The sequence below is a fragment of the Megachile rotundata genome, chromosome 9, assembly GCF_050947335.1.
Source record: "Megachile rotundata isolate GNS110a chromosome 9, iyMegRotu1, whole genome shotgun sequence".
NCBI lineage: Eukaryota > Metazoa > Arthropoda > Insecta > Hymenoptera > Megachilidae > Megachile > Megachile rotundata.
Genome location: NC_134991.1, coordinates 10,671,860 through 10,697,720, shown reverse-complemented (window position 1 = coordinate 10,697,720; position 25,861 = coordinate 10,671,860). Strand labels below are relative to the sequence as shown.

The 25,861-nt window shown below is 30.7% G+C and overlaps 1 protein-coding gene and 1 long non-coding RNA gene across 2 annotated transcripts; one reads left to right on the top strand and one right to left on the bottom strand.

Annotated features, from left to right (window-relative positions):
• Positions 1-25,845, top strand: Chd64 (transgelin calponin-3). Its single transcript, XM_012293067.2, has 4 exons — positions 1-238; positions 24,439-24,575; positions 24,659-24,863; positions 24,950-25,845. The coding sequence occupies exons 1-4, from the start codon at positions 185-187 to the stop codon at positions 25,118-25,120; spliced, it is 567 nt and encodes a 188-aa protein (XP_012148457.1). The 5' UTR covers positions 1-184; the 3' UTR covers positions 25,121-25,845.
• On the bottom strand, positions 2,026-24,432 carry LOC143265200 (uncharacterized). Its single transcript, XR_013039434.1, has 3 exons — positions 24,268-24,432; positions 4,071-4,658; positions 2,026-3,480 (listed from the first exon to the last, which is right to left on the bottom strand). It is a non-coding gene; the product is annotated as an uncharacterized LOC143265200 (long non-coding RNA).
• Positions 25,846-25,861: the final 16 nt, after the last annotated feature.

The window sequence follows — 25,861 nt, the reverse complement described above, 5'->3', positions numbered from 1 at the left end:
AATAAGCGCCCGAAGGACTCTCGCCGATCCCGAGCGCGTCAGTCGAGCCGCGACCGTTGAACAGTGTAGTACACATACGATCGTGCGCGTTATTTATCGTCGCATTTCGTACGAGTGATTTTTTGTCACCGTAAGTTTTGTTTGGGACGTGTTCTGCCGGTGAAACGAATCAGGGATCACCAACATGGCCAGTAACAGGGCAGCCAAGTCAGGATTCGCTGCGGAAGCGCAAAGAAAGGTAACATCCGTTGAAAATATGTATATCTTTTTTTCTTTTGTACGACGTTAACACCGTGACCCAGTGAGCAACCTACCCCTCGAGGAATTCGACCTAGTAAGGGTGCCGCGCATGCGCGGTGCATACGATTCATTACTTTTTCATGCGTTCGACATAGTACTGTTTTTTGATGAATTGTCAAAATTGAGTGCTCGGTATATTGATTTTTTAACGCCAATTGTTTTAGTTAGTTTTAATATCAATTATTTTAGCTTTAATATCAACTGTTTTAGTCTTAATATCAATTGTTTTGATTAGCTTCAAGATGTTCGCGGCGAATGAAGTTTAATTTGTTGAAACGTAGATACATTTCAATTTTGACTCCAATATTGTTATGATCCTTGGTATCATTTTTAACTGCAACTGCTTTTATAAATTTTGGGAAAAAGTAAGCACTTTCTACATGTAATTTATGACATGTGGAATTTTGATAACAGTTTCCGTTTCATTTTTATGCAGAGATTTAAAGAAGGAATGTACAGTTCGTAAATGTTGTGACATTCTACTATAGCTCGAACACTGGAACAAGTCATATGTTTATCTTGAATACGTGTGTACGTGCCAGTAAAACGCGTCTGTAGATTACGATAGTCGTGTCAGAGATATTCCATGACGCTTATCGTCGAGTAATCCCGTAAGTAATTAGAATGCAGAGTGTACAGGAACGCTGCTGGACACAGGAAGATCGTGACGTTACTTCGATCTACCAAATTATTGCACATGCCTAAAAGTAGAATGTAATTAAATTTGATTTATCAGAGGTACATGTTGAACATCGGAAATCATTACGTGTGTAGTTATTTCAATAATTGGAAGTATGGTTAAAATATTATTAAAGATCGTAATATAGGTACGTGACACAACTTGTTATTCCGCTGGAATACACTGTGTGTTTTCATTTACTTACTGGATTCCTCTGCGATAAGCAAGTCACTGAAATCAGTCAACCGAGAGAACAAACTTTCAAAATTGTCCACAGAAATTCCATAGTAATGATAGTTCGAGGATTCTTGGAAATATCTTGTTGAAACTTCTGATGGATCAAGATTATTCTACCATCTGAATTTCTATTTGTATTTTGATATTAAAGATATATTTTTCAAGTTGAAATTTTAGAATTTATTGTATTGTGGTTTTAAATTTATTTCTGTGCACAATTGATTAATGATTGAATTACTTCATTATTTATTTAAAAAATTAAATTTCCTACAATAACTTTAATGAACTACTGTAATAAATAATCGAACAATTCGTGTATTATTGCTTATTAAAATAATAAATAACAATAATTTTTTCATTAAAATTTTATCAAATTAATATTTTTCAACTGGACAGTACAATTGTGTCATAGTGAACATTTACTCCAAATTATATCAATGAAGTTTCTTTATAAGCTACACGCTTATGTAAACTTTTGATGAAGATCATTTTTTCATAGAAATTTTATTATCAAATCAGTATTTTTTTAATTCTGTGCAACTGTACTGTAATCAATAACTTTAATTCCTAAAAATCAAGTTTTACCATATTCTTCCACAATCTTCTAAACTTTCATAGAATAATCATAATTGTTCAACTTAAATTTTATCATAAAAATTTGTTAATTTTGCGTTACATTCACAACTATACCATAATGAATTATTTACTAATTCACAGCAATCAAATTCTTCCACAGTCCAACTTTCTGATTTTTCCTGAATAAAAAGATTTCTATTCAAATTTTATTTATTGTATAAATAACGTTATACAATATTTTTATCACAATAATAATGTATTATTTTTATATATAATTTATATATTTTTTATTACTATCAAAAAACTTGCTCTCTCCAATTTATACTAACAATCTAACCTAACCTATAACAACAATTTTTCAAAAGTGACATAACTTCGTTCCAGAAAACGTCTCGAATCAAGGGTTTCATGAAATAAATGATAGTACGATAAATGTTGGTTTCGAAGAAATGTTTGTCCGTGTGAATCCGTTCGGATAACAATCGCAAACATAGATAAGCCAAGTGCAAGCAGTGAATTCACCGGAAGATTATCAGAGTTATGATACGCTCGAGGTGTGTCTTCGTTTAAAACACCTGAGATAGAAGCGCATTTCCGTCGAATACATTTGTGCTCGGAAGTTGAACGAGCCATGTTTTGCTCGCAACAGCTGCCAGCCGAACCTTTCTTTCGAGCAGGGAATTAAAATGAGACCCAGTTGCCAAAGAAGGGAGCGTCCCTCACGAAACCCGATGGCCATGGTACACTTCTTCCTTACATCACCTCACCTTTACCTGCCCAATATTTTCACGTTGCCACGCGATAAAATCATGGATTCACGGTTTATTCTGGGACTTACTATTTCGAAAATACGAATGGTACTGTTGAGTGCAATGTGGCTTCATTTGAATAAGAATCAATGTTTAAACTTATAAATGTATAGACTATTATTTGGTTTTTAGCTTTTTTATTTTCAAATTTTTATGTGATCAAAAATTAGTAGTTTGAAGTTTTTGTATTCTTGTATTTTCAAATTTTCTTATTGCAAATTTCGAAATGTTTACATTTTGAAGTACCATACTCTAAATTCTCATAATTTAAAAACACCTTAATTTATATATACTTTCAATATCTTGATTTAATAATTACAAAATTCAGTCAAGTTTCCAAATTCTGAAATTTCCATATTGTCAAATTTCCAAATTGTCAAGTTTCCAAATTCCCAAATTTCCATATTGTCAAATTTCCAAATTCTCAAATTTCCATATTGTTAAACTTCCAAATTGTCAAGTTTCCAAATTCTCAAATTTCCAAATTGTCAAGTTTCCAAATTCTCAAATTTCCAAATTGTCAAGTTTCCAAATTGTCAAGTTTCCAAATTCTCAAATTTCCAAATTGTCAAGTTTCCAAATTGTCAAGTTTCCAAATTCTCAAATTTCCATATTGTCAAATTTTCAAGTTTCCAAATTCTCAAATTTCCATATTGTTAAACTTCCAAATTGTCAAGTTTCCAAATTCCCAAATTTCCATATTGTTAAACTTCCAAATTGTCAAGTTTCCAAATTATCAAGTTTCCAAATTCTGAAATTTCCATATTGTCAAATTTCCAAATTGTCAAGTTTCCAAATTCTCAAATTTCCAAATTGTCAAGTTTCCATATTGTTAAACTTCCAAATTGTCAAGTTTCCAAATTATCAAGTTTCCAAATTCTGAAATTTCCATATTGTCAAATTTCCAAATTGTCAAGTTTCCAAATTCTCAAATTTTCCAAATTGTCAAGTTTCCAAATTCTCAAATTTCCAAATTATCAAGCTTCCAAATTCTCAAATTTCCATATTGTCAAATTTCCAAATTGTCAAGTTTCCAAATTCTCAAATTTCCAAATTGTCAAGTTTCCAAATTCTCAAATTTCCAAATCTTCACCTTTCCAAATTGTTAAGTTTCCAAATTCTCAAATTCCCAAATTCCCAAATTTCCAAATTCTCAATTTTTCAAATTCCCAAGGTCCTAAATTCTTAAATTCTGATATGTTCAAATGCTCAAATTAAAAAAATGTGAAATACTCAAATGTTGACAATCTCAAATTCCTAAATTCTTGAATTCTCAAATGCTTATATTCTTATACTTATATATGTCCAAATACTCAAACGATCAAATACCCAAATTCTCCAATTCTCAAATTCTCAAATTTGAGAACTTGAAAAGTTCCACCTACAAAACCTTGTTAACTTGAAAATTTCTATCTCCCTAAATATTAAAATGTACAAACCATAAATCAATCATTTCTACTGTCACTTACCTCTTACGCCACATTGCTTAAAAGACTCTTTAATGCCCGGCGTTGAACAAAACTCCACCTTTCTGAAGTTGAGAAAGTCACATAACTGTCGAGTCATAAAAAAGCGTAGTACATAACCGTAATTAACCGACGAGAGAAAAATGGGTTAATACTTATCGAAGTTATAATGCAAAGTACTCGCGTCGGATAATGATGAATAATGCCGTGAATGATTGAATGATTACAAAGGAAAGAAAACAGCGTCGGTACATATCAGTGTATGAAACAAGAGGGGAAAAATGGGGCAAAACACAAGAGATCCCTTGTCCGGTTGAGTCGTTTTCTTCTTCTACCAGAGAGTCGTTTTCTTCTTCTTGCTCGTAAAACAATCGACGAATAACTATCCTCGAAGGACGCTCATTATGGCACCGGTGGAGAAACGTATGCTCATTATAAAGATACGCTTATCGTCAACGGAATGCAACGGTTCGTTCGTCGCCTTTTACTGTTGCGCTTTCGAGGAGGATTTCATGAGTTGCTTGAAATATGTGGAGTACATCTTGTACACAGTGTCTTCAAAATGGTGGTACAACTGAAAATAGGGCGAATCTGCACGAAAATATAAGACAGGAATATATTATAAAATTTGCTCACGTCGCTTCGTAAAAACTGAATATAAACAGTTTTGAAGTATTTGTAAAAACAATTAATTAGTTATTAAGTATTTACTTAATACTTAAAATTAAATATTTGTAAAAAATTTGTTCACGTAAAATGATGAATGTAACAACTTTTTATTAATTTGAGAATTAATGAATGTTACTAAAGTTATCAGTCACTTTTCAATGTTAACATAAACATTATTTATGTAGACACAAATTTTGCGCAGAGATTTGATAGCGTAGATGGTTAGAAGAAGTTTCGGAAAAATGGTGGATTTCTAAATGACCAAAGTTCTAATTTTTGCAGTTTTTAAATCTTTATATTATCAGGTCCTCAATTTCTCTTTCCAAGTTCAGAATTTTCTGTGTTTTTAAATTTCTATTAATTTCTATCTGCAAGTTCAACATTTCCTTTTCTACATTTATAAATTATCAAATCTACAAATATCTGAGCTTCTATGTTACTAAATTCCCAAATTGTCAAATTTTGCAATACAGAATTTTCCATTTGTGAATTTCCAAATTACCAAACTCCCAAATCTCTATATCCGCAAACTAAAAAATGACTGCTCTTTAGAAAAAATCACTGCTACAACATTGTATCCAACAATTCCACGATTTTTTAAGTTTCCAAGTTACTACATCCCCAAATTGTCAAATTTTGCAATTCAGAATTTTCCATTTGTAAATTTCCAAATTCTCAAATCTTTATATTCTTAAACTAAAAAATGACTAAAAACAGGTTACTACTCTTTAGAAAAAATCACTGTTACAACATTGTATCCAACAAATTAAAATTGTGTGCAACGCTCACCACCAAAAAATGCAAAAAGAAGTAGATATTTCAAGTTTTATGCACAAAAACTGTCTGACCTACATATTTCTTGAATGATGGTGTAATTAATTAACAAGTTTACATGTAATGAACACACGCGACGAAAGGTCAGTTGATAACATTATTATCGGTATGTTGAAGACAAGTTGTTTTTTATGTCTACTGGGTCAGTGAGTGCAATGATCCTTTTCAGAGAATGTAATATCTTTATTATTATATGAAAACGAAATGGAAATTTCACACTTTCTACTTTTAAAATATATAAATCCCTAAATCTTTAGATTTGTACGTTTCTATACTCATAAATTTGAAATTTGTAAATGTTAAACAATTTTAAGTTACAAATTTCTAAATTCAGTCGTTTAATAAGTTGAAATTCTAAGTTTTAGAATGTTTAAATTTCTAAATGTTTAAACTTTTAAACTTCTATGCAACTGAATTTCAGAATTTTTATATTTACAATCTCTAAATTTCAGTATTTATAAATGTCTAAGTTTATAAATTTCCAAATTCCTAAATATCCAAATTCCAAAACTTCTAAATTCCTAAATTTCCAAATTCCTAAATATCCAAATTCCAAAATTTCCAAGTTCCTATTTTTCCAAATTCCAAAACTTCTAAATTTCTAAATTTCCAAATTCAAAAATTTCCAAATTCCAAAATTTCCAAATTCCAAAATTTCCAAATTCCAAAATTTCCAAATTCCAAAATTTCCAAATTCCAAAACTTCTAAATTTCTAAATTTCCAAATTCCAAAATTTCCAAATTCCAAAACTTCTAAATTCCTATCTTTCCGAATTCCAAAACTTCTAAATTCCTATCTTCCCAAATTCCAAAACTTCTAAATTTCTAAATTTCCAAATTCCTAAATTTCCAAATTCCAAAATTTCCAAATTCCAAAATTTCCAAATTCCAAAATTTCCAAATTCCAAAATTTCCAAATTCCAAAATTTCCAAATTCCAAAATTTCCAAATTCCAAAATTTCCAAATTCCAAAACTTCTAAATTTCTAAATTTCCAAATTCCAAAATTTCCAAATTCCAAAACTTCTAAATTCCTATCTTTCCGAATTCCAAAACTTCTAAATTCCTAAATTTCCAAATTCCTAAATATCCAAATTCAAAAATTTCCAAATTCCTATCTTCCCAAATTCCAAAACTTCTAAATTTCTAAATTTCCAAATTCCTAAATATCCAAATTCAAAAATTTCCAAATTCCTATCTTTCCAAATGCCAAAACTTCTAAATTTCCAAATTCCAAAATTTCCAAATTCCAAACCTTCTAGATTTCTAAATTTCCAAATTCCTATCATTCCAAATTCCAAAACTTCTAAATTTCCAAATTCCAAAACGTCCATATTTCAAAATTTCCAAATTCCTAAATTTCGAAATTCTAAAACTTCCACATTCTTAAAACTTTAAATTTCAAAAATCTTAATCTTCCACTAAATTTCTAAATTACCAAATAAGTAAATAGTTCAATTCTACACTAAAGAACTAAAAAAATGTGCTTCAGCATCACTATCTCCACTCCCATATCACGTACACAACCGTACTCACAAGTTCTCCATGACATACCGCATCAACTACCCATATACGGCCATAAACCTCAAGAGCACGATAAAAACAATGTCAAGTTTTTTCTACGTCAACACGTTCCATGTGAACACTTTCATACATTTTTTTATTATTTATCACAGTCCTAGTCACTCATAAAACCACAACTGCTCTTCTACCACCCGTTTGCCTGTATTTTCGTTCAAACGCCGTGGTACGCGTATGGCGCTGTTTTCAAAAACTGTTATTTCAATTTGATTTTGTGTATCTTTTCGTTCGGTACATCATATGGGAACGATGCTTCCGTACAAACTAGAAATAACAATTATAGCCACGTGTTTCCGTGAACGTCGTACGATGAATGCGCCGTATTATGCTTCGCGTCTAAAAATAGACGTGCTTCATCCCCATGGAGAGGATATCTGTATTAGCCACCGGAAACACTATAAAGTGGTTTCCGTTTTAGGAACGAATAGCTGAAGAAACGGTTCCGAGGAATGCTTGCTTCTTACTATTTCTGTTCCTTAACCCCTTGCCATACTTCGACGCGTCTGACACGTGACACACTTGTACTTGAACTGTAATCAATTTTACTCGAATTTTTGATACATTTCAATTTTGTATGGCGTGTGAAGACTATGATTTTTTCAAATATTTGTAATTGATAAGCGTTGAAAGCTGACATAGATTAAAGAGCGGTAGATTGAAGTAAATACAAGGTGAAGTGGGGTAAGTGCAGACTAGTTTTTGTGAAATTGGTATTTAAACGTAAGTATTTTCAATCTGCTATGTAAATACTTCACGCTGTCGATATCGAACGCTTTGCACAATTACTACTATTTAATTAATATTAACTAGCACCTTAATTTTCCTGGTACATTTTGATTTTGATAGGAAATTGTTTAAAATGTCAACTACTCTGCACTTTCCCCGAAAATGGGGTAAGAGCGTAACTTGAAGTTAAATACTTTGAAACTTTATTTCATGTGCAATGGGGCAAGAGCAGAGTTATTAACAAATCTGCTATAAAATGCTTTTCACTGCATTATGCAAGTACTCTATACTGCAAACAAGTACTCTTAGCTGAAATATAAAAGGGGATATAGCGAAACAAAACAAGGAAACAAACGTACTAAATGGAGAAATTTCGCTCATATTGTAATAAAAATAGCCTGTATACGCAATTGCCCTGTTTACGAACTCACCTCACTTCACCTTAATACGAAAAATTAGAGAATTTGTGAATTTGAAAATCTGAGAACTTGAGAATTTGAGAATTTGAAGATTTGAGAATTTGGAGATTTGAGAATTTGAAAATTTGAGAATTTGAAAATTTGAGAATTTGGAGATTTGAGAATCTGAAGATTTGAAAATTTGAGAATTTGAGAATTTGAGAATTTGAGAATTTGAGAATTTGAGAATTTAAGAATTTGAGAACTTGAAAATTTGAAAACTTGAGAACTTGGGAACTTGAAAATTTGAAAACTTGAGAACTTGGGAACTTGAAAATTTGAGAATTTGAATTTACTCCACTTCACTCTACACATGTTTACCTTTAATAAAGGTATAAGAATATTCTAGCTCACATAATTAAGAGTATAACTGCTATTTTCAACAAAAATTCTATATTGAAAATCACAAGTAAAAATTAAAAATGCATCGACACAGAAAAAAAGAACATATACAATAAACAACCAAATCTTCTAATAATAATATTTTACACGTTATTTCCAATATTTTCAATGTACCACGTCAATGCAACAATTTTCAATACAATTTCCTCTTTACAAGTTTGATTCCCGGGAAAAAATTTAATTTACTGTGGAAGGTTGATGATTTGTGAATTTTAAAAATGAAGACTTGTTCAGCTGAATTTGTTTGTGCAATTCTACAATTTCAAAATTTCAACGTTTCAAAATTCTATAATTCTAAAATCTCAATATTCCAGTATATCAACATAAAAAAATTCCATAATTTCAACGCCTCAATTGTCTAAAATTCCAAAGATTCAAGGGTGAAAAATTTCAACATCTTAAAATTATAGAATTCTAAAATTCCAATGTCTCAAAATTCTATAACTTTCAAATTTCAATGTTCCAGTATGTCAACATCAAAAAGTTCTAAAACTCCATAAGTTCAACGCCTCATAATTCAAAGGTTCGAAGGTATAAAATTCTGACCTCTCAACATTTATAAATTCCCTAATTCTATAATGAAAAAATTTCAATATTCCAAAATTCAGAAGTTCCAATATATTAACTTTCCAAAATTCTAAAATTCACAAATTTTACCGACTCAAAGTCAGTCTAAATGAAATCCCAAATTTCTAAATATTCCAATTTCTAAAATTCCAGCAACTGCAAAATTTTGAATATCCAAAACTAAAATCCAAATGCATTACAATTCTCAAAACTTCATTCCTTAAATTCCACAAAAGTCTCAAAATTATCACCTAACCTAACACTGAATCAAAATAAATCAATCTACAAATACAAATTCATTCTCAAAATCCCCAACTCAAAGAAAAAGCTAATCTAAATATCATCGAAGTAAGTAAAACCGCTAAATTCCCGTACAGTTTCAATTTCGTGTACGTGAAATTTCACGCAGTTAAACGATTCAGCAACATACAAATTCATACACAAATCATTAGTTGACGCGCGAGGCCAAGCATGGCAATAGAAGCGAAGGACATCATGTGTGCAATACAGATTCAGTTAAGCAAATCGAGATCCAAGTCCAGGGCACAATGGAATAATCTACGTCCACATTTTGCTCACATTTCGTTGCATGAAAACGCGCAGAAACAAGACTCTACGAGGAAACTCCGATTCATTATAGCAAAACTAACTATTTCTATATTAAAACAGATGAGAGATCTTGATAATTTGATATAGCATTAATTGGAAGCATCATTGATGCATGATTAATCATGAACTTCCTTGTGAAACGCTTTTATCGCAGTTCCTGTATTTAATGAGACGCATTTGTTTCATCTAATGATTCTTTTCGGAAAATTTATATTTCTTTTGTAGTTAAATACAATATTTTCATTTGCATGGAAATTTTTGTCATTTAAGAAAGAAAGAAGAATTTTTGTTATTTAAGGAAGAAATAAGAATTTTTGTTATTTAAGAAAGAAATAAGAATTGTTGTTATTTAAGGACGAAATGAAAATAAAAATTCATTATTTAGTTTCTCGTTTTGGATGTAATGCATGCTTGTATGAAACACGCGATTTTTATCGAGTGTTTATTTATTATAATTATAATTTTGGTTAGACTGAAGATTTATACGAAAGACAATATAAGTCATTTTTGATATAATAAATTTAGTAAATATTCATTGTTTGCAAATATTAGTAAATTCATTTATACGTCGACCTTCAGTATATTCTTCTGTTCATATCTTTTTAACATATAAGGACACAATCTTTATTTTGATTTTTTGAACAAGTGTCAGTAATTATACCACAGATGTTTCTGCACTTACACATCGAGGTCTACAAAATGAACATAAATTATAAACCACGTAATCCGTGTATCTCGTACGGAATACATGATTGATTTATACTTCACATGACTCGATATATCATAAACGCATAAACATCCGCAGGCTGGTAATTACGACACTCTTCTATGATTTACAACGTGAAAGAAATTTAAAATTATAGCAGGTTATTAAAGCTGGAGACATCGAATGAATTAGAGAATATTGAACTTGTATCTGGGACAAACAATGTATCTTAATTAGTCTTCCTCTTGAAGTTTTAAGATTTTACTTCGATCAGATCAAAACTGATATTTTGTAGAAAGAAATTGGTCACTTTAGGGGTACTTCACCCTTTAATTTTAAATCCCTTTTTAACATACGTAGGCTGATTTTCGTTTTCTATCGAAAGATACTTTCACACCAAAAATCATTAAAATTCACTGGTTTCAAAGATATTGCAATTTTTTCATTTTACCTCTCCATTTTAGGTTGATTGTTTGTTTGATTTTATAAGAGCCTCGACTGCTATGATCACTGGCCCATTTTAGGGAATCGCTTCATATCCCAAATATATTTTTTCGCAGATAAAAAAATGCCCTTCGTCTTTCGTGTCTTATAACATATTCAAATTTCAGAAAAATCGAAAAGTGACATTAACATAGCTAGAATGATTTCGATTGCCTCTCAGAATTGCCGAAGTGAAGTTTAGTACAAATTACTTTAGGAACCTCAATCATAAGATCCTTGAGACGAAGTAACACGATGAAGTTAAGTGCAAAGCTTTGAGGTAACTTTCTCTTAACTGTGAGTCACTCAAGCATAGCTTCTTCCTTATGTCATATCGTCGTCAGCTACCGACGTAAGTCGACTTTAATTACCGATCGTTCGCGTCAATGATTTATTACTTAATCAAACGCCAAGACGCGTTATGAACTTGTTAGTTAATTACGTGTGCAAACAGATTCTCTCTTAGAATGAAGTGAAAAATTAGAAGGAACGTTGGTGCAAATTCTTTTTTGGTGTGCGAAAAATTCAGTTTGACAAATTTGAAATTTGGAGATTTTTGTGATCTGATAATTTAGGGATTTGGCAAGTTGGAAATTGGTGATAAAATGAAAAATTTGGAAAAATGATAGAGGTTAGTTTTCTTTAGTAGTAGATTAGAAACTTTAAAGTTTGGAGATTTTTGGAATTTGATAATTTAGGGATTTGTGAATTTGGCAAGTTGGAAATTGGAGAATTCTAGAGCTTGGAAGTTTGAGAATTTTGCAAGAAATTTAAGAATTTAAGATTTTTTATATTTAATAATATAGGAAATTTGAGAATTTAAAAATCCTAGAGAATCTGAAAATTTGGGAAATTTGAAGATTTGAGAATTTTTACATTTGAAATTTTAAGGATTTCAAAAGTAGGAATTTGAGGATTTAAAGATTCAGCAAATTTGAGAGTTTGAGGGTTTGGGAACTTAAGAATTTAAGAATATTAGAAATTTACAGATTTGGGAATTGAAGAATTTGAAAATTGGGAAATATAAGAATTTATAAAATTTAAGAATTTCAGAATTTGAAAGTTTGGAAATTTGAAGATTTGAAGAATTCAGAATTTGGGAATTCGGGAATTTTGGAAATTAGGAAATTTAATGATTTGAAAATTCGAGAATTTGAAGATTTAGGAAATTTGAAAATTTGGGAGTTCTGGAATTTAAGAAATTTGGGTGCTCCAACATTTATCAATTTTTACAAATTTTAAGATACGTGAAATTGTGAGGCTTGAAAATTGATTTTGCAAATTTTGATATTTGAAAATTTAGAAAATTGGAAATTCACAAACTAATGACTTTGAAAATTCCAAAATCCTCATATAAAATTCTAAATATCAATAATAAATATAAGAAATCTAAAGATTCGAAAATGTAATAACTTGCAAATCCAGAGCTAGTGCACTTCGATAACTGCAAAATGTATCTCCAAAATGTACATATTTAAACCTACTTCTTCAACATTATACATTGACATACTTAAAACCGTATCACAGAACGCTGCCTCCGTAGTTAAAAGCTTCAGGCAACGAAAAGCGTAATCCACATTTCACGTACAATTTCAGAAAAATCGTTGACCCATTTCGCGAGGTCTCGCAATTTCATAATTCTCGGATGGTTTGTTGTACGTGGATAATACACGAATAAACGAGGTTTTGAAACGTGAGTTACCTCGAAGGTTGTTGTCGGCCATATATGGACCTCTAAACGAGATGAAGCCCGAACAGGTAAAAACCAGCGTATTATACGTGCAACTTCGTAAATTGAATGAAGTCGTTCGTAATGACCGTCGCACGGTTATACAATCGGCACGGAACATTGGTTTTATTCGCATTGCCACTTAGTTCGATCGCGTCAAGTATAAACCAGTTGAAACGACTGTTAGCTCGTGTTGCTTCTGCTTAACGAACCGTGTTACTTCAAGTACTTGTTCCTTGCTATACTATTAAGTGAAGACTGAAAAGTTTTGTCGACTTCTTTTCTAAATGGAAAAATTCGATCACAAATTCTCGTTACATTGTACTTTCATTTTATTACTTGATTTTTCAATGCATATTAAAAAATATAATTTAAATAATAAGTTTCAATATTGAATGAAAATTGATGTACTTGTTACGATGTTATAAGAAAACAATTTTCAATATTGTATATTGAAAAAGCAATTAATATTATGTAGGATACGATTGTTAAAATGTTATACATTATATTAATAGTTTTTTCAATGTACAAAGATATGTGTATTAAACAAGATTATTTAGTAAAATGAATGAACTAATGAAAATTAGTGTACTTGTATTACATGAAAGTACTAATGAAAATTAGTATGCGATATAAGAAGAATGATTATTTGTTAAGATTTTTATATTTTTAATTTTCATACAAAAAATGTTATCCTTGCTTTTCTTGTCAATATTCTATATTTAATTTCCTTATTTTACTTCTTCATCATTAACCTACAAATTGATCGACTTGAAAATTTTAATTATCAAAATCTATATTAGGCCTGTTTCAATTAAAATCATACAGAATTTCTTATTTTAATTACTTCCTAGGGAAAGTTTCTTGATACTCTTTCTTGGTAAATAATTCGAGGACCGATTAAGTAACGCATGCACGATAATATGAACGTATAATTAAAAATCAGTAAATACAGACATTTTTTCTATCTCGTTAGCGAGACAGAGTTATTATCTGCTCATTAATATTCATGTATCTTTTAACGAGCACGTAAGATTTCGTTCGATAGAAATGAATATCGTGGAACACAGTCGGAGGAGTTCATGGGTGATCCTCGACCGTGAAATTCGCTCTCGTGGGAATTCGAGAATGTTAATTTGAAAGAATGCGAGGACACTGAAGGGAGAACATGTCGAGGTTGCTCTTGAGGTCTCCGCAATTTAATCATCCGAGACATTCTTTTTTAATTACTGAAGCTTTTGTAAGTGATTCTTGTTAGTGCAGTATTTTGGGTATTTGGACGAAATATTTTGTCTACAATGAGAGAGGCATGGAGGATGAAGAATGAAGGATAGAATATTTGGATAAAGTTTTACTTTCACATTTATTTTAGGGATTTGTAAATTTAGGGAATTTTTTAAATTTCTAACATCTCAATTTCTTAATTTTTCAGTTTCCAAATTTCTCAAATATCTAAATATCTAAATTCCCAATTTCTCAAGTTTTTAACTTCCTAATTTTCCAATTTCCAAATTCCTTATTTTCCAATTTCCAAATTTCTCATTTAACAAATGTCTAAATTCTCAATTTCTCAAATTCCCAAATTCCTAATTTCTCAATTTCCCAAATGTCTAAATTCTCAATTTCTCAAATTCCCAAATTCCAAAATTCCTAATTTTCCAATTTCCCAATTTCCCAATTTCCCAAATTCCCAAATTTCTGATTTTCCAATTTCCCAATTTTCCACTTTCTCAATTTCCCAATTTCTCAAATTTTGCGACTTCCAACATTTCCCATTTCTCAAATTCCCAAATGTTTAATTTCACAAGTTTCCATATTTCTAAATCCTTAACTAAATTTTCAAATCCCGAAGCAATAAAATTTCCAAGTCCTGAAATTCCTAAATTTCCCAATTCCAAAATTGAGAAATTATCATATATTCTACAATCTCAAATCCCTGTATCTCTCACTTACCAAGTTTATAAATTTCCAAAAATCCTAAGTTCCCACATTTCTGCATTTTTCTAAATCTCCTCTAATATCAAATCACCACTAGTGAGTCAATTTTCCATCATAAATCATTTCTATACGGTAAATACCTACTATATCATTTTTCATTCCTTTTTTCATCATTCCATCATAGTATATTTAATGTAATAATTTTGTTAATTGAACCTACGACAATTAATTTAATCTGTGATAATTAAGTTGACCTATTCATAATGATGATCTTAATCTATGATGTAATTTAATGTTACACAATATAATAATTAATATAATGATCTACCTAGTAATATAATGACATACCTGCACCTACCTCGGCGTAATAAAACAAAGCAGTAATAATATTACTGTAACCATTTCCTCGACACATTTCCTTCACCTAATCTCATTTACGTGTCTAGCATGCTAGACGCCGTCCACAAAATGTCGTCTTATCGCAGTCTCGCGACATATTGGATCTCCGTCGTAATTGGATTAACAATCGAAGAAGACAAAACGACTTCTAACGCTAATATTACACAATGCCAGAATGTAGGTCGATCGCTTCAATCGACAACGAGTTGATCCGCGATAAGTTCTACTTTTTCTTTTTCTTTTGAGAGTCTTACGTACTTAGCTTTTTAAGGAGCATCGTTAAGATCGTTTCAGGAGCAAATCTGTCATCGAGGTTTCGCACCGATATGGAAACTGGTCAAACGAGGGACGATCTTTTAAATGCAGTTATCCTTGCACTCGTGATCAAGGTGAATCGATGTACGTAATCGATTTCACCTTCTTTATTTTTCTTTTGCCATTCAATCCAACGGGATGGTGGATACGGGAATATGATTCGAGAATTACTATGTCCACTCTAAATGTAACCCTCAACTATTGGCATCTTAGTAATAGTATTATTATATATTTTGTAAGATTATTATAGCAATTTTCTTCTATTTTACTGTAACAATTTGGTATCATTTAACGTAGAATGTTATTTCAGAATGTGGGGTGTAGTTGTATTATAGGTCCCTTTATATGACTATTTGTAAAACTTTATATAACCTCTTTATAAATCACATTGTATAATCTCTTATTTATGTTGCGAATTCTCTTTTATATACACAGAAAAATCTGCTAAATTTCAATTCATTTGGCTCTTTATGAAATTCAGTGTATGTATATCTCAAAATTTTTTGATCTATAAAGTTAAATGTATATCAAATATTTGGAATATTTTATGTAAGGTGAAGTAGGGTAAGTGAAGACTGGTTTTTGTAAAATTGGTATTTGAACGTAAGTATTTTCAGTCTGCTATGTAAATACTTAACGCTGTGGATATCGAACGCATTGCACAATTACTACTATTTAATTAATATTAACTAGGACCTTAATTTTCCTTGTACATTTTGATTTTGATAGGAAATTGTTTAAAATGTCAACTACTCTGCACTTTCCCCGAAAATGGGGTAAGAGCGTAACTTGAAGTTAAATACTTTGAAACTTTATTTCATGTGCAATGGGGCAAGAGCAGAATTATTAACAAATCTCCTATAAAATGCTTTCTACTGCATTATGCAAGTACTCTATATTGCAAACAAGTACTCTTAGCTGAAATATAGAAGGGGATATAGTGAAACAAAACAGGGAAACAAACATACTAAATGGAGAAATTTCGCTCATATTGTAATAAAAATAGCCTGTATGCGCACTTGCCCCGTTTACGAACTTACCCTACTTCACCTTATTTTATATATTAACCCCTTATGCTACATATAATTATATTTCACACGTGACGCACAGTACAGTCGAAATATTATAAACCAGACTGTTATTTTCATTGCAATTTTTTTTTGGGTTCAATCAATTTTAGTTGCAATCTGTATCAATGATCGCTGAAGACAAAACGTGCCTAATATTTTAACATTCTTTAGTCGTCTTAACGTTGTAGCAATAATTAGATAACTGTGAATGATGCAACTGCCCAGAAAATTATAGGTTAAGTTAGGGGTTAAATATTTCATACATATTCTCTCTCTATATAGAAAAGTTTATAATTATTAAAAAATGTTTAAACTTGCAGATATAGAAATCTTGTATTTTGATATTTCAGATATAGAAATTTTTTAGAAAATATTCCATTAAATGTTTACATATGATTCCGATGCGAAATCGTTACACTATTGGCTGACATTCGATAGCAATTGATAATAGTTCTGTAGGTATTTTTGTTTAATTATGTTCTAGTACTACTTATCGTTTAATCGCGATAAAAACACATGTGCATTATTTAATGTTTGCAATTGCTACCGTATCATTTTGTCCCTGATATGAAATTATCGCTACACGGTAAAAGACCAGTTATTTCAATTAGCAGTTTTTTGATCATCTCAAACTATTATTTCTTCACTTTTATCAACTTTGATCTTTTCTTTATTAAAAGTGTATATAATTATCCGTCATTACATCTCTGTGTATTTACGGTTGTTAATCATACTTATTTGATGTGTGATTTTAGTTGCTAATTGCTTGTGTATAAAAAATAAATGAATGAAATTCTACAATCATTAATTAGAAGTAAACAAATGAAATTGGTTATTGATTAAACATGAACAAGTGAAAATATATAATTATTAACTAAAAATAAGTGTATGAAAATATATACATATTAGCTGAAAATAAATAAATGAAAAATGACAATAAATATAAGACTAAAATATGTAAAGGGTAATAAATCGAGTAAACTAATATCTCTGTTAAATTAATAGTATATCGAAAATAAAAAAAACTTCATTATCAAACTTAAAATAATTCTCCACTCTTCTAATTATAAATTAAAAACCTTTCTCTAAATCTCATAAATTAAAAACTCAAAAGCCTAAATTATATTTATTAGAAACAAAAGTTCCTCCTGAAGCAGACCTAAAAAAATTTCTAAATAAAATTTGCTAATAAATTAGATCAATCACCTATGAAAAAATAATTGACTACCACGTTTCTATGTATCAGTTTAAAAATCGAGAAATTTATGAAACTACACTCCGTTCTCATCGTTTCTCGCTAAATAAATTGAAAGACGATTCACAGTAGCCATATCGCTGAATCAAATCGGTATCGGTCGTATCTGCAATCGTAAGTTGGTTAACAGCGTTAATTCAACGGCCAATAAATTAATCTAACTTGACTGGGTGTAACAAGGAGTACGATTTCAGTGGTAGCAGACCAGCAACAGGCAATTCCTTCAATTTGTCCGCCGGTTCATTGATGGTCAGCCCTCTGACCCAGTTTTCATGACCGTGAACGAGCGAACACGCCATTAAAAGCATCGCTGTCGCAAGTCGCTAGCGAGACACGAGGCGATCCTTTAATTGCAAACACTTGCTCTCGATAACTGACACGATCTCCTCTTGCGGAGATCCGCGAAAATGGCGCGTGTGCTGCTTCGAGGTTCGATGATTCACAAAACGGAGACAAATAAGGTTTCTTTTTTCCAACGGTGACGAAGGAAATAACGGAGATTGCGGTTAACCAATGCTTCGTCTTTCAAAATCTGAAATCTGGGAAAGTTGTCGTTTTAAGCAAAAGAGGAAATTAAATGATCGTACTAAGAAGAAAGAAAAAAGAAATAAAAATTTAAAAATGTAGAATGTTGGAAATATAAAAATTTGAAAATTATTGGATGTTAAACTTCAAAACATGAAAATATAAATCTTCAGAAGTTTGAAATCCTAAATTTCTAAATAAGCAATATTGTTTAAATGTACAAAAATTACCAAGCACGTTATGTGATTTGTATATATGATACACTAAGAGATTAGTAAGTGCAGCGCAATTAGAGCACCGTTAATGAAAGGTTAACGAGGTCTGGATTAGTACTAACTTGTTTTCGTCTAGCTATTGTCACTTCAAGTTTTTACGACGGTTTAAGTTACTCGAAACAACTTCTTTATTAACTTTCCAATTAACCTTTACTCCTCAGTCGTAAGCGTTTAGTTGCTTTTCAAGATTATCAGGTTTTATTTCTGAGTACATATACTTAAAAAATGATTAAGTTATCTGAAATCTAGAATGTTCGTCAAATGTAATAAATATCAATAACGTTATCTCAAAATGATTACTGCATTTCGATATCTAATCATGTGACATTACCTAGCGAAAACATCATTCCTATTTCGCAAAAAGGGATTACTATGTTTGATAATTTATATTACAATCTCGATAAGAAAAAGTCACATAATTTACTATATTTATTTTGTATTTCTTTTCTAATACTACATTTTCTATTTCTTTTCATAAATATTTAAATTAGAAGAACTTTAATTACATTATTTTTTAATCTTCTTCATATTATTTTTGTATGATTCTTATAACATCAAATATATTATGTCGAACAGTGTACTATTTATTTAATAAAATGATCTTAAAACCAAATTTATGCTTTCAGTATAAAGTTACTAAACACTTGCGTACATAACCTTGGAATGAGCAAGAAAAATAATGCGGGAAAGGGTTCAGCCGCAACCCTGCATAATTTTCAATACAATAGACTCCACCACACCCTTCGAACTTCAGAATCCTGCTCGAGAAGAGCTGGATCCAAGATCGTTTGGTATGCTGTGGAATTTATATAGGTAGACGTCACACCCTTACCTCCCTAAACTTCTCGTTTTACCTTTACCTCCACCATAAAACCTTTATTATGGCGTTCTTAAAATTCCACGTCACCGTAAGCTTTCCTATACATCAAACTCTGCACAATTATCATTTGTTTGTACGTTACCATAATTGCTTATTTCTGTACTGCTCTAATATTTTTTTATCTAATTTTATATTACACCTAATACAATATTATTTTACATTTATATTTTATTTATATTACTATTATATTTTTTTGTGTTTTTTTTTTTACGTTATTTTATATTACTTATACTAATTTTCTTAGTATAATGTAATTTTATATCTATATTTGATATTTTGTCTAACATAATATAATTTTGTGTTCATACCTTATGTTTCACTCAATAGATTATATTTGACGTTTCATATTTTTCTTGAAATAATGTAACTTTGTATTTATATTTGATATTTTATCTGGCATTAGAACAGAAATAGTTAGCTCTAATTTTACTGCAATTTTAATTTTATTACAATCATTGCTTAGTGATCGCCATTACATATTTTTCCCTACAAAATTATTTCTAATTAAACAGCATATGTACTAGCTATGTTGTATAAGTAACTCATTTGAAATAACTTTACCTCATTTTGACATATTCTAAATATTTTGCACATAAATTTTCATTTTCGAAATAAAGTAAGTAAAATATAAATGCACGAAAAAATTAAGTAATTTTTTTCTGAAATTATAAACATCACCCCTATGAACGTTAATTAAAAAACATAGTTTTGCACCAAAATGCTACATAATTATAATTGCAAAATTAGCTATAATGCTTATTTACAAATGAGCATATAACTAGCAATATTGCTTATTTACAAATTACATTAATAAAAAGTAAGAAAAGGAGATTGCGACTACATAAAAGACAGTGGAACATGCATCTTAAAAGTATATAGAATATACTATTATAAAAGTCGAATATGCGGTAACACGTTTATGCAAATGATCTTGAGAGTCTACGAACTTGAGAAAATGAACCAGTATCACTGTTAGGTCACATTAAGTAATTTGAAGGCTACTTTCGTAAGTGTTGTCGGAGTCTTATAATTTCTACGCTTCGTTCCACATGGCCGGCTAAAACAGCGTATATTTTTCGCGAACAGCGTACACCTCGTTAACGCGAGTCATTCTTTTTGTCGTTAATGAAATTATCGGCCGCTTACTTAATACCTAAATATAGAATTCGCATCATGCTCCACATTGGAAGTTTATATCACGAAGATAGTAGACGTTGTTATCGTTGTGGATATAAAAAATGAACTTTCGCTATGAAACACTTGCGGCAATATTAACCCGAAGTGTTCGATGCAATTATGTTGTGGAAGCTGTTAAAATGGTGCTATTTAAAAAATGTTTAATTAGAGACAATCGATATGCTTATTTAAAAATTTATTTTTGTTAAATGGTAAACTGATGCTTTATTTATGCATAGTGTAGTTTTATGCAGAAATGAAAGTGAAGTAACTTCATTTTTTAAGAAAATTTTCTGAACATTTCTCAATGTAGAAAAAATCATGAATCACAAAGTTAACATATAAAATTCAAGTTGTAGAAACTGAATAGTATTATTTATTGTAGAAGTAAATTGAAATTGTACATGTACATAGTAGCTTAGCGAAGGAGGCGTAATTTCAACAGACGTAACACGCGTTTGGTGAAAGTGAATACCTTTAGCGTGAAACTTCTTTGCCTACTGTCCGCCATTGTTCTTGCACTTCCTTATTTACGTATAATAAATATAAATATAACTTTCTAAATATCTACCTACATACAATTACATAAATATAAATATTCTTAAAACAAGCTAATATAAAAATATTCTAAGTAACTTAGTTACGAACATCCCTGAAATAAGATAAATATAAATATGTTTAAAGGAACTGAAATAAAAAAATATTTGAAGCAACATAGTTATGAACATCCTTGAAACAACCTAAATATAAATATGTTTAAATCAACCTAAATAAAAAAAATATTTGAATCAAATAGTTATGAACATTCTTTAAACAACCTAAATATTTTATAAATATATTTAAGGTAACCTAAATATAAAAAATACTGGAATCAATTTGATTGAAATCATCTTTGAAACAACTTAAATTCTTAAAATATCCTTGATATCCTAAATATCCTTAATGTCCTTAATGTCCTTAATATCCTAAATATCCTAAATATCCTTTAATATCCTTAATATCCTAAATATCCTAAATATCCTAAATATCCTAAATATCCTTTAATATCCTTAATATCCTTAATATCCTAAATATCCTTAATATCCTTAATATCCTTAATATCCTTAATATCCTTAATATCCTTAATATCCTTAATATCCTTAATATCCTTAATATCCTAAATATCCTTGATATCCCAAACATCCTAAATATCCTTAAACCAACCTAAATATAAATATCCATAAAACAGCCCAACCATAAACATCTTTAAAAGAACCTAAAAAGGATTAAACCGTATAAAGATCGATGATTCGATACGATGCAATATTTATCGCGAGAAAGGTTAATTGGTACTACGTGTATCTTGATCCGTGCTAAAAGAATCCAAGATTCCTGAACGCTGAGTTACCAGACGGCTGCCAGATCGCTAGTATATTATTCTAATTGCATGCACACGATCAAGACGCTGCACATTTTACGAGGGGACACGTGAAGTACATCACGATCAAGACACCGTATGGCTAACGGAATATGCATATATTGCACCGGGATGAACGCGACGGTCCACGCTTACGAACCTCTCCTTTTTAGGTAGCCTTTACGCGAATAACTGTGCGTCCATTACACGTTCTTCTTGGATTTGCACGGATTTTTTATTGCAGAAACGTTATCGGATTACTGTTACGATTACTGTTACTGTGAACGGTTTTTTGCGATGCGTTTTGTGAGATTCAATGAGGTTTGAGATGAATGTTCTTTGAAGTAAAATTGTTCGAGTAGGGTGGCATTAGTCTTTAGGTAGGTAGGAATGTAAGGGAGGAAATTTTCAAGTTTAAAATTTCACAATTTCTAATAGTTCAAATTTGTAGATTCTTAAATTTACTAATTTTCTTTTTAAATTTCTAAACTCTTAAATCCCCTAATTTCCAGTTTCAAACTTCTCATTTGTAAATTTCTGAATCCCTAACTTCCAAATCTCTAAGTTACCCAATTTTCAGACTCCCATGCTCCTATATTCTTAAAACCCTAAATTTCCAAATTCCTAAGTTTCCAAACACCTAATTCTCAGTCCCTAAATTTCCAAATCTTTCAGTTTCCAAATCCCTAATTTCCAAACCTCTAAATTTTCAGATCCTTAATTTCCAAGTCCCCGATTCTCAAATTTCTATATTTCCAAGTCCCCAATTCTCAAATTCCTATATTTCCAAGTCCCCAATTTCCAAACTCCTAAATTTTCCAATCCTCAATTTCCAAACACCCAATCATCAAATCCCTAAATTTCCAAATTCCCAAATTCTCGACCAACAAATTTCCCACCATAGCAACGCAAATAATTCCTCCAAATATAAATAAATCAACGTTCTCATGGTATGTTCATTATAATCGGAAACAAAGGGAAACTAGTACATCATTGAAGACTTTCTCAACGATAAAACAGTAGGTGGAAAGGCGATTCGTGGTCTCTTCGAATTGTTGAGAAACTTTCTCCGAAACCATGGCCGCGTTCACGGGGAAGATTTCTGAGGCACCTCGAAGGAACAACGAACGAAGTGTGTTCAAACAAGTTGGGTCAGTGACTCCGACGATGCTCGTGTCACAGACCCTACAGGATGTGTTACTTGAATCACTGGCACATCGTATAATTAATAACAACCAGTCGCTGGTGGCTGGTGCCCCTTCGTGTTTAAAAGATTGACGAGAATCTCGTTAAACATTTAATAAAGTACATTACACAAAAATGTCTTGCAATTGGACACGTTTTAATGATCCTAACTTAATCTTTCAAGGATTGAATTAATTGATATACGAAATAATTCTTCGATCAAGTAGACTCAACATTTGATTTGAAATTTTAAGATTGAACAAATTCGTTGATACTAGATCTGTATTTTATTTTGGAAAGATCTACAGTGTTTTATAATGTGTATAACTCGTTTAGTGAGTTACGAAGAAACGATTCAGTAATTTAGTCATTTTTTATGTAAACATCTGTCGATTATATTCAGCAAGACCATAGATAAAAATATGAGTCATTTCATTAAAATAACTCTTTATTATAGTGCATTATCTCTCTGAACATAATACTGAAAACTAATGCGTAATACTGCTATTCGCAGAAGGAACTAAGCTGATTCGTAGGACGTTACGATGTAATTATGCAATGTGTCTAATAATATGACATCACTGTGATTACATAATATTTTAAAACATACGAAAATTGTTATACAAGACATATCAAATTATATTATTACACTAAGTTTTACTATATTTCTTAGCAGTAGGACTACCGAAATTAAATGCATTTTAAATTGATAATAAATTGGAAAAATTAATACTGAGACCTCACCTGACATACCATTCTATCTCAACAAAATATGATCTTGAAAAAACCATGGTAACAAAATTTTGTAATATAAAATGTGAAAATGAAATTAGTCATTTTGACTGATTTGTGGTTCTAGTGTTAAGCAGGTAGAACATGTACACGCCATAATTTATATTTACCACTTTGATATTAACCATATTTAAATTACATACAAATTACAAATAATTTTGCTAAATATGAGTCAACATAACATAGCAAAAATGTTAAATAAACAATAAAAATACAGTTTTTTATTGATACCTGCTGAATCAATTTCTGAAGTGGGTACCACATATTTCAGGACATTCTGTATGTGTGTGCAGCTCTTTTTAGCGTTGTTTAATAACTTCGCGAGGTAATGTTATTTTAACAACGTCATCAAGTTTCAAGGAAAAAGCCGACTGACCGATCGTAAATGGATTTCTGTTACAGATCAACAGTAAATACAGCGAGGAACTGGCACAGGAATGTTTGGAATGGATCAAAACGATCACCGGCGAAAATATAAACACCAACGGGGACATGGACAACTTCTATGAGACGCTGAAGGACGGAGTCCTTCTTTGCAAGTAGCTAGACACCTCTTGAAAGAACATTCGAGCCAATGAGATATTTGTCGCATGATGATTAATCGATGCCGTTTTCCTTTCAGGCTGGTGAACGATATCAAGGATGGATCGGTGAAGAAAATTAACAAGATCAATCTAGCATTTAAATGCATGGAAAATATCAACGCCTTTCTAGAAGCTGCGAGAGCGTTAGGTGTACCGGCACAGGAAACTTTCCAGACTGTTGATCTGTGGGAGAGACAAAATCTTAATTCGGTTGTAACTTGTTTACAATCCCTCGGTAGAAAGGTATTTGCATTTATATAAAATTTGGAGGAATTATTATTTCTGAAACTTGATTGTTTGATATATTATATTCAAAATTCACTTTGCAGGCGGGGAATTATGGTAAACCAAGTATCGGACCAAAAGAAGCGGACAAAAATGTGCGCAATTTCACCGAGGAACAGTTGAGGGCTGGACAGGGTGTGATTAGCTTACAATACGGTAGCAATAAGGGTGCTAATCAGAGTGGTATTAATTTCGGGAACACTAGACATATGTAAACTTGTTCATCAAAAATAATTCAGTTTCACTCATTGCTCGTATTTACTTTAATCTTAACGATGAACTAGACTTATGGAGAAAATTTTGTTGTACAACAATTCTTCTCGTTGTGGTCCAACTTGATTCTAAACGGTGCACAAAACGCATCCTCCGAAATGTTAGAGGATAAACCAAGATGACTTTATATTGCATTTAAGGTAGAGATAGTACTGTACGTTGTCAAATTTTTATACCTTTTTCGGATAATTGAGCAGTTTGTGCTCAGACAAATGAAATTCAAACGTACACCTTAGACAACAATACACACGTCGTTGATGTATTGTGAAATTGTTGAAAATATTGATTCATACTTTAACAAGAGAACAATTTATTTACAAGTATATAAAAACAAAGGTATATTGTTGTGTCACTGGTATCGCATCTGGTAACATGGCTACATATTTGTTAAATATTACAAATAGATTATAAAGCAGAGTTACTCGACTTGCTACTCTGTTACTGTTACTATGAAATCCGTTACGAGTTACAGTGTAACCAAATTATACTTTAAAAGAAAATTCATGTTGCACGTGAGACGATAATTATTATAATTATTGTATAATGATAAATGATATATAATTACATTAAGTATTTTGTACAAATATTTTTTGATGATTATAAAGATAATTTTTCATAATGTATTGATAATATGAGTTAATAAACAACCAACAAGTAAATAAATAAACCATTCTCTCCTGTAA

What these genes read in the sequence shown, in the direction of transcription:
- Chd64 (XM_012293067.2), top strand. Translation starts at nt 185, where the DNA reads ATGGCCAGTAACAGGGCAGCCAAGTCAGGATTCGCTGCGGAAGCGCAA. An exon ending in GACGGAGTCCTTCTTTGCAA is followed by an intron (nt 24,576 to 24,658) that starts GTAGCTAGACAC and finishes TTTTCCTTTCAG; the next exon opens with GCTGGTGAACGATATCAAGG. An exon ending in TACAATCCCTCGGTAGAAAG is followed by an intron (nt 24,864 to 24,949) that starts GTATTTGCATTT and finishes TTCACTTTGCAG; the next exon opens with GCGGGGAATTATGGTAAACC.